Source organism: Homalodisca vitripennis, chromosome X (genome assembly GCF_021130785.1).
Source record: "Homalodisca vitripennis isolate AUS2020 chromosome X, UT_GWSS_2.1, whole genome shotgun sequence".
In the NCBI taxonomy this organism is placed as follows: Eukaryota; Metazoa; Arthropoda; class Insecta; order Hemiptera; family Cicadellidae; genus Homalodisca; species Homalodisca vitripennis.
In genome coordinates, this window is record NC_060215.1 from 11,842,574 (window position 1) to 11,859,133 (window position 16,560).

Sequence of the window (16,560 nt, forward strand, 5' to 3'; positions counted from 1 at the left end):
TAAAACTTCTAAGATTAAAAACAAACAAAACTTTACATATACAATGGATATATCAATTTACCTGAGCACTTGATACTACGAGATGAGGAAAGGTTCTCATCCGTCATTCTGTGAGTCCGGAGGTTGCTGCGCAGGTATGGACTCCAGGTAAGACAGCGTCCTCACAGCTTCAGACTTCTTGCCAGGAGGCAGGGCTTGGAACATTTCTACCAAGGCATCGATCGCTACTTCAGGTGAGTTCTAAACACAAAACCGAACTTGTCAGCTCACTTGTCTCTGGACATGAGATATGAATAGAATGAATGGAAGTAAAGAATGAATGAATACTGACCTCCAGTGCGGCCTTGACCTGCTGAATGATTGCGTCTCGGGTGACAGACTTGATATTGTTGCCGATTGTGGAGTCTCCGGCGGAGAGTTGTTCTTGAAGCCACGAGACCACGGCCTCATTGTTCTCCCATTGGTAAGCCTAAACATCAGCACCATTTACTCACTTCCTGTCTGACTAATATTGTGTAATACCTATCAAATCACTGATACTAACAATGTATTCTAGGAAATTTTGTTAATTTGATAAATCCAACGTAAGAACAAAATGAATGTTTTGTAAATGATTCAACTTATGAAGAGGGAACTATGAAATAAGTAAAAAGACGATATACCAATTTCCGTGAGGTCTGTAAGTAAAATCATTGAGAAATCTTACCAGGTTGCTTATAGTTTAAAATAATATGTAGATAAGATTGTGTATAGAAACAAATCAAGGAAATCAATTTTTTCATACTAAATGCAGTAACAAATTGGGATTATTTAATATCCAACATTATAAAACTTAAAAACGCCTCAATTTTTGTTAGGATAGTTCAAATATTTTGTAAAACCAACACAAACTTTGTTTACAATCAGAACTGTCCATTATTTATTGTGATATATTATTTTTAGACTTCACCGCTAACAAAAAGAGAGCATTTAGTTGACCATTAGCCAACTTATATAGTGAATATAAATTAAGTAAGGTTATGTTTATATACTCTGTTATAGAATATAAATATATCGGTTTAAATGAACCATTATAATAAAAAAGTAGGTTCAAATAATAGTCAAGAAAATGTAACACAATAATTACAGGGTAACATACACAAAATTTTAATTATCACATAGTAAAATATAGCACAATGACTCACGTAAGTGGTTCCCTTGTCTTCAATAAACCATCTCCTAATCATGGCTTGGAGTTGGTTTTCATTGTAGTTTGGTTGGATTTTGATAATTTCTTTCTTGACTTGATTCTCATAGAGTAATCTCTTCAATCTCCAGTAGAGTATACACCTCGACTTGCGCCAAGGGACTATGTCCTAGCAACACAACACATTCTCAAAACTAGATCAATAAGAAAATACTTGTAGATTAAAATTTATATCTGACAGGCGCTGTCACTTGCATACAACTGATATTACTGCTAATTATCAACTGTTGTTAGTTATCAATTTAAAATCTCTAACACTAAATAAAATAATGTTGAACTGTAATTTACGGCCTATTTAAAAACAATTTTACTGTTCAAAGAGAATACTGCAGGTAATTAAAATATAGAATCTGTTATTGGCTGTGGAGAGCACTTGAGAATATGTCCAGTAACGGTGCTGTTTGTTACTATATTGTTACTTCACTCTGGAACTGGCACTCAATTTCACCAAAATGCCAAGCACTTGTGCAATTTTATAAGGATTGTTTTGGAAACTCATCTATTTTTCAATCTATAGACATTTTAGAAACACCATTAGCTCCAGAAATAAATGTAGTTAATAATTTAAATATAAAAAAATACATATGCTAAATTTACAACAAAACTCATAAATATAATAATAATAAAGAATGTGTTTTCCTACTAAGTTATACTAAAATGTGCACATTCAACAGTGCACAACAGCACATTCTAAAGTAGTGAATTATCAAAAATATTGTCAGTAAATGATTTTGTTGGTACTTTTAAATAATTTATAGATAACAACTACAAAAACCGCAAATATTTCATTTGATATATTTTTGTGTGCAATTAAAACATTTTTGTTTGTACTGAATAAGTTTATTTCTTCATAAAAGCTACATAAATGTAAAATTTTAAAAAAATATATAATTATAGGTTTATATAATGTCTATAATAGGGTCTCTTATAAGGCAACAAACTTTAATTTTTGTTCTTACAAATATAAAAACTGCAAATTAGGGTCAAAATCTATAGAGAATGTTTTTTTTTTTTTTTATCAAAAATCGCTTATTTTGAAAGCACTTTTATTAAAGTTAAAAAAAAATTTATTGTTATCTTTATTTTTACAAACAAAATTTCAATGGCCAATAAACCTACCAATAGTTTCATACACATATAAGCAATTCACTAAAACATTACATACAAAAACCTCTACATTTTTCACTTCCCTTCTATGAAAACATCACACAAACGTTTATTTATAAACAATAATAATTTTAAAATATGAAAATATTAGAAAGAGAAAAACAATCTGCCAAATTGGCGTAATAACAACAGAAACCAACATGGCAATCAGACCAAATAAACCATCATCATCATTACTGTTGTTCTTTTCCACCAGTCGAGTCAGTGATTTTGTCAACAAAACAAAAATTAAATACTTGTTCTTCACCACTCATGACTGTACAGTTGGTTAGAGCAGTTTTAATACGGTGTTCGTAAATTCCAGAAATCAATAAATTAAAAAAAAATAAAATAAACGAAGTTATTTTTAATACATGATGTATAAAAGTTACAGAGTACAAAAATATCACATTCTCAAACAATTATAATTGTATAAATACTTATTTGTTTAACTGGCTTTTAAGATAATGATTCCGAAAGCTAAGAATACCGTTTACAAAAACAACACTCAAAATTTAGTATACTGTAAACTCTCGACAGGGAAACATATATTGCGTGTTGGTAAATTACATAAAAAATCATGATCGGAACCGTATAAGTAGAAATTTATAGTAAAAGATATAATGTAACTCAAGTCAAACTCACCGAGATAACTCCCTTCTCATGCATACGCTCCGGAGTGTCGTGAAGATCTGCAAAGTGTACAGCCACTTGATGATACATCGGCATTAGGAACTTCTCTCGCTCAGCCAACGCCTTCTCCGCCTTGGTCCTGTCGTCCGTACTCAGCTCTCCGCTCAGATGTGTCTTGTTCTGTTGCAACACCGAGTCTATCCGGTGCATTGTCTTTAGCAGGTCCTTCTCTCTGAACTTGATCTCTACTATACCCTCAGGCTCCAACACACCTCCTCTGCAATGCAAGAAATATTCAGATATTGTACACCATTGTTTAGTGATGTTTGCCAGCCTTACAAAATGTCACTACTCCGTAATTCCCAGCCATATTTTTGAGTGCCACTTACACCGACATGCATTCTGTGCTTTTAATACAGTTTCAGGTGGCTTTAGTTATAATATTGTAACACAAGTTCAAGCATGTAAACTATTACTTTGTTACACATTACTTAACAACATTACTACACATACATTGGTAAAAACAGTCATGTATAAAAATTAGTGAACATTTTTTAAATCGGCCATTTCTAGAAAATTAATTTATACAAAGAAATCATTTAAGTATAGAAAAATCTCTTTGTAGAAATGATGTGAAAAAATAAAGGCAACAACTTAACAACTAGTTCTTTATGATATAGCTTAGCTAAGTCACATCTTAAACGAATTTTTTTCAGGTTTAATGACAGTTGAATTTCTATTGCACTACATCAACAAGGTACTCTATCTAAATGGTAATTTGGTTTATGAAGTACAATACAGTGGTTGTTAGTAATATTTTTAGTACTTCACAATTCAGGTACTTGCAACACAGGGTAGTCGTGTTGAGTACTGACCCCTTTATCTAAGATACCCAAAACCATCTTTATCATGTTCACCAATCTAGAGTATTTTAACTCATTGACAAGATCCAGGTTCCCTGAATTGTTCAGTATTACATCATGATTTCTCAGCATTCAGCCTATTTGACTATGGGATATGCTAATATAATCTATCATTTAACTCTTAGCAAGCCAAGATGTTGATAGATGCCGTGCATCACACAGCACTATGAGCCAACAATGCCTGTAGATGATCCCATAGGCTCTGACCCTCGAAACGTTGTGATCTTTCTATTTTTGTAACATTAATTACGGCTAATGTCCGAAAAACGTTGATCTATCAGTTGCACATCACAAGTCGCACACTCAGTCTGTACATGACTGTCTCAGAGTAGATCTCCCTGCAGTTGGCAGCCATGTTTTCTTGTGTTCACTTATATCGCACTTCCTGCATTTAATTTTCAGTTATGTTGCATTTTCATACTGGCTTGAAGGCATCTGTAGTTTAATGAATAGTTTTTAGTTTTACACTTGTTACAACCTTTAGAACATTAGATATTTGCTTTAGAAGTCTACATTTCTTTTCTTTGAAAATGAGGCTCAGTAGTGAAGCCCATTTCAATGGCATTGTTCGAGTAAGCATGCCCCTACAGCATATGCACATTTTTGTTACAGCATGACAGTTGACATTTGTAGTTTTCATCCAAATCTACCTTTAAAATTAAGTTAATTTAAGTTTTAAATATATTACTTGTGCCTTTATAATGTAAAACCATATAAAACATTACTACATTCATGTATATCTAAGGAAAATAACAAACAGTGCTGCCAAACAGATAACTTTATAAGCTCTACTAAATGCAGCTCTACTTTTAACATACTAGTGCGGTCTATGAGTAATTTATGGAAATTTAGGAATAGCAATAAATAGTTCTACCATGAGCTTTTACAACCATTAGGTGGCATTATAGTAAGCTATTAAAAGCTGAGCTCATCAACTTGACTTAAGGCCCGGCCACTACATGACGATCCACAATGGGTTAAAGATTTTAATATCATAGTCTGTTACATAAAACTCTATAAATTATATAAAATGCTTGAAACTTTAGAATGTGACTCACCTGCTGTCAGGGTCTGCGTACATCTCCATGTGTACAGGGTTGATGGTGGGGTCTACGACAGCCCACGCCCCACCTCTCAGCTCTCCATTCGGCGGGATGTAAGTAATAATCGGCTGCTTGTATTCTCTCAAGCCATCCACGATGTAGGCTCCAAACTTCAGGATTTGTTCATACATGTCTGTAAACATAGTACCATTGAGCAAACACTTTCTATTACGTATTTGGGAGAATTGTAATCGTATAAGTTGAATGAAATGACTAGACTGTTTAAATAGTAAGTCAGAAACCCACAAGATTACAATTTCTGAACTTAGGAAATAAACCAATGCAAACCTGTTATTGTTTCAGTTAAATACTATAGCAATTTGATTTGTTGATGGAAAATTATTTAAAACTAGGCGTGTAAAGTATTAGGTCCACTAGGGGAGCTCGAATGGTTCACAGACGGCTCTAAAACAAAAAGCGGCACAGGCACTGGAATTCTGGGAGTGAGACCATGTAGGGAGCTGGTGGTCCCTATGGGTCCGTATCCGACAGTCTTTCAATAGGAGGTCGCAGCTATTATGGAATGTGCTTGTGAGAATCTTCGTCTGCGATATAGGAGCAAGACGATTAATATTTTCACGGACAGTCAGGCAGCGCTGATGGCGCTGGACTCTTGCGTGATCAAATCCAAACTGGTTTGGGATTGCTATCAGGCCGTTTCCTCCCTTGCCAGAATCAACAATGTAACCATTCGTTGGGTTCCTGGTCATGAGGGGATTCTTGGGAACGAAAGAGCTGATGCCCTGGCCAACCGGGGCTCAGCGACAATTATGACGGGCCCTCAACCGTTCTGCGGTGTTCCAAGGTGTGAATCCTCTAGGGTTGTCTCGAAATGGATTCGCGTGGAGCATGAGAGAAGGTGTAGGTTGCATCCGGGTTTGAGAATGAGTAGAATGGTATTACAGTCACCTTCCTCCAGGGTGGCTTCGGACCTTCTCTCATTAAACGGATCAATGTCTTCTCAGGTTATTTGTCTCATTACGGGGCATGGTCACCTGAGGAAGCATCTTCACAGAGTCGGCATCCTTCAGGAGGATCCGCTCTATAGAAGGTGTAATGAGCAGGAGGAAACTGCTGAGCACCTGCTCTTTGATTGCCCCGCAATAGCAAGAAAGCGGTATGCCATCTTTGGTAGTTTGCACGGGGGTGGTGAATTTTCCCAGGAGGACTTGATAGGTTGTTTTCAGCGGTTAGTGGAACTGCTGAAGTTGTAGACTGGTGGGCCTCATGGTGTGTTTCTGAGGTGCACAAAAAGCCCTTGAGGCTTAAGTGCATGGCAGTAGGCCGCCCCAAGGGGGAAAAAAAAGTATTAGGCTAGGTATTTTACAATTTTAATTAAAAACCCTGTCTTGGAGTAAATTAAATCTTGGGAAATGTACGAAAACTCATTTTTCAAACTTGTTAAAACACTAGAGAGTTATTAAAAGTAACAGACATTAGAATTGGGACGTACCACTAAGGTTAAAAGATTAGGAAATATAATCTAATAGATCTAATCCATCTGACCTGACAAATTCCGAAAAAATGCTTTCTTTACAAGTGAACGATTTGAAAACATTGAGAAAGTTGGAGAAATCCATTTATGACCATAGGCATAGGTCTACAATAGGTTTAAGTTACAATTTGTAACGCATTCTGTTTTCAAAATAGTGGTTGAAATAAAATACAGATGAGAAATTATTTTAAAATAAAAAGAAAATTAATAAATACAAAGTTAGCAGTTGGGATGAAGATAAATAAATAAATAAATTTCTTTATTGCCGTAATAACAATTTTTACAACATTGCATGGTATGCGTCAAGTCGTGTAGGTATTTAAATAAAATAATATTGTAATGTTTTACAAAGTTATATGTAAAACTAAACAAATAAAAGAAACCACTTAAAATTTTAATTCTCAAATAAAACAAAACATAAATAGAGAGAACATTATGGCTTATCGTGTATGCCTAAAGCCTGGCACCCCCCACTCAACGGTTGTACCAGCTAACCTCCCCGGTCCACGAACTCGCTAACGGAGTAAAAGGCCCCTTGCACCAATAGGTTCCTTAGCTTCCTCTTAAACAGTGGTTGCCCATTTTCAGCCTGTAGCTCAAGAGGCAACTTGTTGATAAGTTTGGCCCGACCTCAGATGGCAGGGCTTCGAAAGCCCGGAGCCTGTGCTGCGCTGGTCTTAATGCATCCCTCCCTCTAGTGTTGTAGTCATGGACGTCTCTGCCCTGCGTCACTTCACATTTGTAACGACAGTACAGGACAGTCTCGTACATGTAGAGGGATGGGAGCGTTAACAAATCGAGACTTTTGAAGTGCTCCCTGCAGGATTCTCTCATTCCTATTTTCGAGATGATTCGGATTGCTTTCTTCTGCAGGACAAAGCACCTTTGGAAGTGGGTGTTTGCGCATCTTCCCCACAACGTTATGCCATAAGACATGTGTGGGTACACAAGGCCATAATAGGCCATTTTTAGAATAGGAATTGCACAAAATTCTGCTAACTTTCTCAGAGCAACGATGCCCGAGGACATTTTGGCGCAGACTGTGTCTACATGATTGTCCCACGTTAGACTTTTGTCAATGTGGATTCCTAAGAATTTAATGATGTTTAGTTCTTCAATGACTGTGTCATTTAGCACAACTGATGGACCACAGTCATGGGACACTCTCCGCCCTAAGAAATAGATGAAATTGGATTTTGAATAATTTGTCTGCAGATTGACCTTAGATAAGAACTGCAGACAAGAATTTGCACTTACAAAACATTCCACTTCCAATGAGGCCCTGCATTTACTCTGAAAACAGAGAGTTGTGTCATCTGCGTACTGAATCATTTGGCCAGATGATATAGATGACCTGAGGTCATTAACATAAATTAAAAAAAGAGCTGGGCAGAGAATTGATCCCTGTGGGACCCCATATTTTACGAGGGTGTTGTTTGATGAAACACCATTTATATGGGCTTGTTGCAGGCGGGAACTCAGGTACGACTCAACCCATGAGAGTGGTGTACCTCGTATCCCACAGTCATGTAGTTTTGAAATGAGAGTCTGGTGGTCCACACAGTCAAACGCCTTAGACAGGTCAAGAAATATGCTAAGCGTAGGTATTTGCCTGTCCAAGCCCTTCACAACAATGTCGATCAGTTTAGTGACTGCATCAATTGTCGATATTCCCTTCCGGAAACCAAACTGTTCCTTACAGAGAATATCATGCACGTCCAGAAAGAAAAGCATTCTAATGAGAAATAACTTCTCAAATACTTTGCTGATTGTTGGAAGAATGGCAATGGGCCTGTAATTGCTTGGAGATTTTGAATCACCTTTTTTGAAGAGTGGAATGATTTTTGCATTTTTTAGGTCGTTTGGAAGTTGCCCAGTTTGGAAAGAAAAATTAATCATTCTGGCCAATGGTTTCAAGATAGTGTGGAGACACTGTTTAAGAAGCCACCCCGACAACCCATAAACATCCCTAGAATGCTAGGCCTTTAAGTCTCGGATCACCGCAGAATTCAAGAATTTTAAAAAACTTAACATTATTTTTAAAGTTTACTCAAGTTCAATATATGTATTTTTAATATTTATTGGATTTATTTTTATACATACCCTTATTTAACCTTGAAAAATATTAATTGAGCATTGAAAACCTGGATAAAGTACCAGGTTAATGAAATGTTACCAATCCTTTAAATATATTTCAGTATGTATTAAAACACATCAGTTTAAGAAAAAACATTAAACATTAAATAGCATTTAAAGAACTAAGAAGGACAATAGAAGTGCAAACAATTGTAAATACCCAAAAACACCTGGATGTACCTTTTACTAGGATAAAAATTTTTGCTAATTTAAATTTAAGGTACTCACTCAATGACTGTTTTTCAATTCTTGTTTGTTCAAAAATTCATCAAAACATCAAACAGAGTTATACTAAGCTCAACAACTAAAAATACTCTTGTTTTGGGTACTTAGAGAGGACCATATGATATGGTAAATAGCAAATTTATATTTACCTTAGGGTATTTATGGACCATATGGTATTTACCCAGTCCACATCACCACAAAAACTAATAGCACAGGGGGAAAATTGATTTCTAACCAATTTTAATAAGTTTGATAACACTTCACACACAAAAACCTATGCTACCTGCACATACGTATCTGCTGCTATAAAAACCATACGGAATATCAGAACACATTTCAGGAACATTTCTGAAAAGTCCATACAAGCAAAATGAAAAGAGAGATTAACGATACTTATAAAGCGTAAAGAATTGTGTCAGTTATTATGTCACAAATGGTGATTGAATACTAGTCGGCTTGCTGACTACATTACCTTTCATTCCTCCACTGAAACCCCTCCAATTGGGGAATATGATGAGAGGAAGACCTTCGTTGTCAAAGTCCTTGATGGCCTGAGACGTTTTGTAAGCAGAATCTGGGAACCATACTTGTCCAGCTTGGGACACCGTCTGCAACAAAAATAAACTGTAAAACTCAAGTCCTCTGTCCAATCATATAAAGTGATCCAATCAAGAGTGGATGACCATGTTCAATATTTTTATTGTTTTATATATTGTCATATTTAATGGGAATGCAAAAATATATTTTTTTTTAAATTTTATCACAGTTCTTTATATTTTTCAGCATTTCCTCCTCTCTGATGTTCTTCTATTTCTGCATTAAAGTCTCATTTTTATCTATCTGTTTACATGAAATTGTTCCGAAAACTGTTTAATGAATGTTTAATAAAACTGTAGAGTCTAAATTTGTAATTAAGGGATAAATATGAGATGCCAAGCAAATACGCGAACTAAGGCTATAAAGACGTTATTTTGTCTTCGACAGTTAGGTTTTTTAATGTTCTCATTGTTTCTTGTTTTATTGTGTCCAAGCCTTTCCAGTTATGTCTCCCCATCACACTTTTGCATTTTGGGAATAGGAAAATGTCGCAGGTGGCAATATCTGGCAAATAAGGAGGATGATACAGGATGGTGATTGGATTTTTTGCCAGAAACTGGAGAACAATCAATGCTGAACGGTGCATTGCCATGGTGAAGGATCTTTCCATCGCCTTAAGTCGAATTAAGTCGCACACGATCTCTCAAATGCTTGAGAACTGTGAGGTAGAACTCAGCATTTAATGTTTGTCCTTCAAAAAGAAATTCATGATGAACAATGCCTTCAACATAAAAAAAACCAGGAGCATGATTTTGATTTTAATTTTTTTTTTTTTTTTTTTTTTTGAAGGTTCATCTTTAGCTTTCCACTCCTTGCTTTGTGATTTTAGTCCAATGTCATACTCGTAAAATCATGATTCGTCATCAGTGAATAACCCTATTGAGAAATCCAGCCTCGTTTTCAAGTGAATATTTTTAGTCGGTAACACATTCAACTCTTTTCAACTTTTGATTGAATGTCAGCAACTTGGGCACGGTTTTTGCACAATTTTTTTTACTCAAAAATTCAATTAAAATAGTGCGCACTTTGAGTTTTCTAGATTCAGTTCATCAGCTATCAATCTTTGATTTTTATACAGCTATACTATTTCCAAAATGCACAAAACACCACACACACAAAAAAAAACAAAGTGGGCTACTTCAGAACTACGGCAGCATTGTTGTTTTGATACAAATGTTATACTTTTTAATAATAAGTTATTTCTGCATCGGCAAATACCTTTATAAACATCTATTATTATAATAAACTAAATGTTATTAAAAAGTTACTTTGGGAACGGATACATCTTTTATGAATTCATAATGAGTAATACAAATTACTCTATGATTACGGGATGACTGGACTTTTTTGCATGAATAATGGCCAACCAGAAAATTACCTGGCTGACCCCTTTGAGCATGTTTTTCTACCAACTTAAAATTGGAACAAAGAAACAAAGACAACAAACACGAACCTTAGCTTCGGAATCGAGGTTGGCAGGATCAGCAGGCAGCTTGAGCTCCACAGTCCTCGTCTCCACAGCTATGACACCCACAGGAATACCACCTAGCCGAGCCCTGCCACACACTACGGTCTGGGCCCACGGCTGCATGATCTCTTGCCAGCTGTTGTGATCAAAGAACCCACTCTCCCACTGCGAGGTGTTGCCTGCACAGTTACATCTCTAACAATGATAAACATGCTCTGAACTGGATAAAATATTTATATTCAGTATAGATTTCCCTATAAAAAACTCGATATTGAATATAAATTACAAACCATTAATATGCAAACCAACAGATAACTGTGTTTTTAACAATGAATTGGCATAAGACATTAAAATAAGTTTCTGGAACGAATTACTAACTTGGCATGAGTTTCTATTTGTATCACAGTTTTAAACTTATTTCAATGTTATAAGCAGAGTCTTAGATAAACATCCAGCAGCTAACTAGCATACTGTCCTACTAACAACTGTTCCAAAATTTTCTCACCATTAAATATTAAATAATTGTAGAAAATGTACAATAAATAAAATTTATTTTAAGGAGGTGTTGCAATGGTATACCTAATGTGATAAACATATTGTGAGCTAAATAAAATAATTAGAGATTGTCTGTTTGCTTCCTGTCAAGCAGCTGACGTCCACACATAGACACACCATTGCATACACATAAAATATAGAAAATATGAAATGAAAGCAAAATATTATTTAATAAAGTATAATGATTTATTATTTTGATTATCTATTTATGTGTTTTAACACACAAAGAAAAACACATGTTTTATTAATCTGTAATTTGCATTCTGATGATCACCTGCTGTTCATGAACATCCGCAACGCTCTCGGCAATGCATGTAAATGCATACAAGATATGCTAGCAAAATAATATTTTATTGCTAGCAAAATAATATTTTATTGCTAGCAAAATAATATTTTATTGCTAGCAAAATAATATTTTATTGCTAGCTAAATAATATTTTATTGCTAGCTAAATAATATTTTAAAATAAGATAGTTTATTTATTAGAAATGAAATATTCGCAGAATAATTTGATTTAGAGTTATTTAATAAAATGTAAATAATTTTGAAAACGACATTAAATTGAGTTTGATTTTAATCTTGGATTAATTTTATTTCTATTTTAATTCAAACTAAAATTTCAGTTTTCATTCAGCTCTAACAAAATTTAACAAATACATTCAAACAATTTATAATAAAATTGTAAATTTATCCGATCCTTTACATTTTAGGCCATTTGCCAGTTCAAAAGAAATCTGCATTTAAATTACAATGTTAAGATGAAATCAAACTACAACAACCAGCATTCCTACTGAAACAATTGTTCGATTCTAGAGTGAAAACAGGAACTTACTTGGGTTTTGTCTACCAGCTAACATGCATCTTGGGTCATAAGGAGTCTTGGTGGGGATGAACCCAACCTCTCTGTCCACCGGGTCAACAGGCTTTGTTACAGGTATCGGGGACATTTTGTCCTGGAAAAGATTCAATCTTTACTGAGAGCGACCAATGTAATAATATTATGTGTTAAACATGAAAAATTTACGATTGTTAGTTATTAGAGAGTGCTATGAAATATCACAATAGTTCTTGAAACAATATATTGAAAATCTTCTTAAGTACACAGACAAAAATATATCTAATTTATCACAATCCAGTTCAAAGTATAAGATGAGTATAAACACCAGGCGGATCAATGTGATGCAGCATTACTGTTCTGCTGCCGACACACAGCGTAATTGTTCCCGTTGAGACACGGGCGGCCAAACAAATCGATCCACAATGCAATACAAACAACTATACTATAACTTCTGTACAATATCTCAGAATAACAATTACATAGTGGTACAAGAGGTCAAAGACAGCAGAGTATTACCTTGGGAATGTAAGAGAGCCACTTCATGGCAGTGTAAACACCGTCAAGATCTCGGGATTCAGTCTTGTGGGTGACTCCATTGTTGTACATGATCTGGGTGCCTCCCAGCTGGTTGTTGGAGGCGTACACTGCACGGCCCAGCAACTGTAACACATCCAGACATCACTTAATGGAAATTTCACTTAGGTACAAGATCTTCAGTTTTTAACTTGATTTGATTCTTTACTACACCAAATATTACACGACTCAGCATTGAAAAGAGAGTAAAATATTGATCTGACTCGCTAAACTGTAATATATACGAAGCAGTTATTGAATTAATTAAAGCAATATTTAAAACGTAAAACTTGTTTACTTTACTGTATATATTTACTTGTTACTACTCCAGACTTAACCCATTGGCCTAGTAGTTTTTCTGGTGCTGCATGGACCTGAACTAGCAATTAATTTTGCTGAAAGTGTAAAGGTTTCGTATAATTTTTATAGAAACCTAACTAATTAAGTTATTACCATGGTTATTTTACCATCATGTTTCTAAGAAACTAGGCTACATTTTACAACTATAAAATTAATTATTATTTAGTTTTAAATTTACTAATAATGTTAAATATAACAAAAATGTTGTGTTTTTTATGTAAAAAAAACTTTAGTTTTAATTTCTTTTCACTATTAAAATTATTTATTATCTAAAAACAATATATATTATTGTTCAGTAACTTTTTGCCATAAAAAATAAATTATATTCAATTTTTTTTTGAACATTTATTATTTAAAAAAATTATATTTGAGTACTCATCAAGTGCAGTTTTTCCATCAGTTTGCACGGGTCGCAGATTTTGTAGCATTCACAAACAATTTGCATATAAAAACACAGAACTACACTAAAAATACACGGTAAAAATTAAATAAATAAAATAAAAATAATACATACAAAAATAAAACTTCACAAACAAACGACAAACGACATTGTTTCTATTTTGCAGGCTAACCTTTAGCCTTGCAACAAAACAAAATTTTACTGAATATCACAAATAAATATTTAAATGGATTTTATAAAACTACTGTAATAAACTTTCAATAATATTGTCAGAAGTGCCGTAATTTTAGACGTAACATAATCCTAGTATCAACACAAAATAAGCACTGGTAATAGATCACAATTATAGAAAAAATTAATATTTTTCTGCCATAGTTGGCACACCTGAACTCACCAACAACTCAAAAGGTCTGCAGAAAGCGTATTGGCATACCATCTAACGGGAAAAAAAAAAAACTATAAATACTTTAAATAGTACATCGCAACGTCACCAGATCATGCTGCGCACGTGAGTCCAGGTTCGATCCTTGCATCACTGCACGTGGTATATACGTGAGTCTAGGCCAATGAGTTAACAATAAAATAATAATAGTGCTCTTCTTTAAAAATCAGTAATAGTGAATAGTACTGTTTTATATATATTTTTTTTAATTATCAACTTGGGATTTTTATGATGGGGCAAATTATTATGTGAATTATAAAGTCACAATACTTTATTGTTTTTCTTCATCAACTCTGTGGAGGTGAGGCTGAGGGGGTGGAGTGCTGCGGAAAATAGTAAAAACCTATGGGAGTCTAGAGTCCAAAAAGAAACACTGCCTTAAATCATTAAATATTGGATGATAATTAGTATCAATTCTTATCTGATACAAATAATTTAGTATAAAATTGTTTAAAGTTCTTTTCTTTCATTTCAATTGAACTAAACAAGATGTACATTTTACTTTATATTTTGAATCAAATATGTATGGGATCGGACTACAAATAAACACCATATAAGATATCTACAAGAATACAGTAAGTCACTAATGTATGCTGATGATACTGTTTTACTATTAGGTAATAGGAACCCAGAACAACTCGAAGTGGCCTCCAACACTGCACTTAATATGGCAGTACAGTACTGTTATAAAAATAAACTTATTGTAAATGAGACCAAAACCAAACAACTAGTCCTTGGGAAGCACCGAGAGGAAATTGGGAGACTACCTGACCTTGAGATAGCTAACACCACAAACTACTTGGGGTAAATTATTGACGAAGGCCTCAGCTGGACTCCTCACATTAATGCCCTTTGTAACAAGATAATCTCAAGTCTCTTTGTAATTAGAAGGGTGAAGAGTATATGTGATACTGAAACAGCTAAGATCGCCTACCACAGCCTGTTGGAGTCCCATTTGCGCTATGGTATTGCTGTTTGGGGAGCAACTACAGGAGATAATCTAGAGCGAGTACTCCTGGTACAAAAACGTGCAATAAGAATACTTGGAGATCTCCAGCCCAGACAAACCTGCAGAAGAAGTTTCAGAGATCTGAAAATTCTAACCGTGGTAAATCTGTATATCTTGGAAGTCATCACATAGCTACACCTGAAATCACCTGATTCCATGAAGAACGCAGCTCAGTTCCATAACTACAATACAAGACACTCGGCTAACTATTGCCTCCCTATACATCATCGTACTATGACAGAGAAGATACCCAGCTACGCAGCAGCCAAGATGTGGAACACTCTTCCCCCCAACCTGAAAATGTCCAAGAAACAACAGTTTCGTAATCTTCTTAAGAACTGGCTTCTAGATCATCCCTTCTACTCTTTAAATGAATTTTTTGAATGGAGACTACTAGAAGATATGCACATTTCGTAGAAGACAATACAATTCTTATGTTGTAAATATTTATTGTTTTTAATTCAATTTTGACGCAAATTCTGTTCTTAATGTTCATGAATAAAGCACACTTGACTATTGACTATTGATTATTGACTACTGACTACACTTTAAACTGAGTAAATGGAAAAATTCACACTGGAAACATTAGTTTTTAAATTTTAATTCTTGTTTGAAGAAAATCTCTTTCCAGCTTGGTAAGTGTGGAATAATAACTGACCTTGTTGAGCGCACTGTAGCCGGTGAGAATGATGTGGGAGTTGTCAATCTGTATCACTCTCTGGCCCAGACGAACCAGGTACGACCCGATGCCGATGGCACGGCAGGATACTATGGAGATAGTCACAATCTCCTTGTATGCTTGTGAAGTCTCTCCCGCAATCAGACCGGCATACCGGAGATTCTCCACTCCCAGACCGTCTTCCTTGCCTGTAGACAAAATTAAAGTACAGGATACCAAGATTACAATAGCAGAAGTCAGTTAGAAACTTTTAGTAATTATTTCAACATTATTTTACTTTAAATTTAACTGCAGTTAATTATATAAGGTATCTTTATAATTAAATTAATTTTTAAAACACATTTTAGACTAATTCCAGATTTTCAAAAATTTACAAAACTAAAGAAATTTTTAAATCATACGCTCAACTCTTTTGAAAACTTATAATCAAACATGAAAATGCATAGATGATGAGTTCAACGTGTTTAATTAATATCATGCTTAGTTATTATATAAGCCCATGAGGCTTAAGTGCATGGCAATAACTTAAATCCTAAACTACTTACTTGGCAAGAAAAACTACTAACCAATGATATCAGTGATCTTGTACCTAGCTTCACCTTCGTCTTCTATGAGAATGGCTTTTACCGAGTTAAGAGCTGAGATTTTGGTGTAGTCTTCCGTTGTCAAATAGAGATACTTGAAACCCTAGAACAAAAACAGCATTATTTCAATCCCTTCCAGCTCACACTG

The 16,560-nt window shown here is 34.7% G+C and overlaps 1 protein-coding gene across 1 annotated transcript in view; it reads right to left on the bottom strand.

The window, feature by feature from the left end:
- Positions 1-16,560, bottom strand: part of LOC124368686 (acetyl-CoA carboxylase) — a 142,096-nt gene that overhangs the window by 1,838 nt on the left and 123,698 nt on the right. The window contains exons 34-44 of the mRNA XM_046825972.1: positions 16,395-16,515; positions 15,808-16,016; positions 12,882-13,025; positions 12,360-12,480; positions 10,958-11,151; positions 9,380-9,515; positions 5,007-5,184; positions 3,038-3,302; positions 1,185-1,355; positions 332-469; positions 62-240 (exon numbers count right to left, since the gene is read on the bottom strand). Of these exons, the coding sequence (XP_046681928.1) occupies positions 97-240; positions 332-469; positions 1,185-1,355; positions 3,038-3,302; positions 5,007-5,184; positions 9,380-9,515; positions 10,958-11,151; positions 12,360-12,480; positions 12,882-13,025; positions 15,808-16,016; positions 16,395-16,515 (1,821 nt within the window). The 3' untranslated portion in view covers positions 62-96. The remainder of the gene's footprint in view (positions 1-61; positions 241-331; positions 470-1,184; positions 1,356-3,037; positions 3,303-5,006; positions 5,185-9,379; positions 9,516-10,957; positions 11,152-12,359; positions 12,481-12,881; positions 13,026-15,807; positions 16,017-16,394; positions 16,516-16,560) is intronic.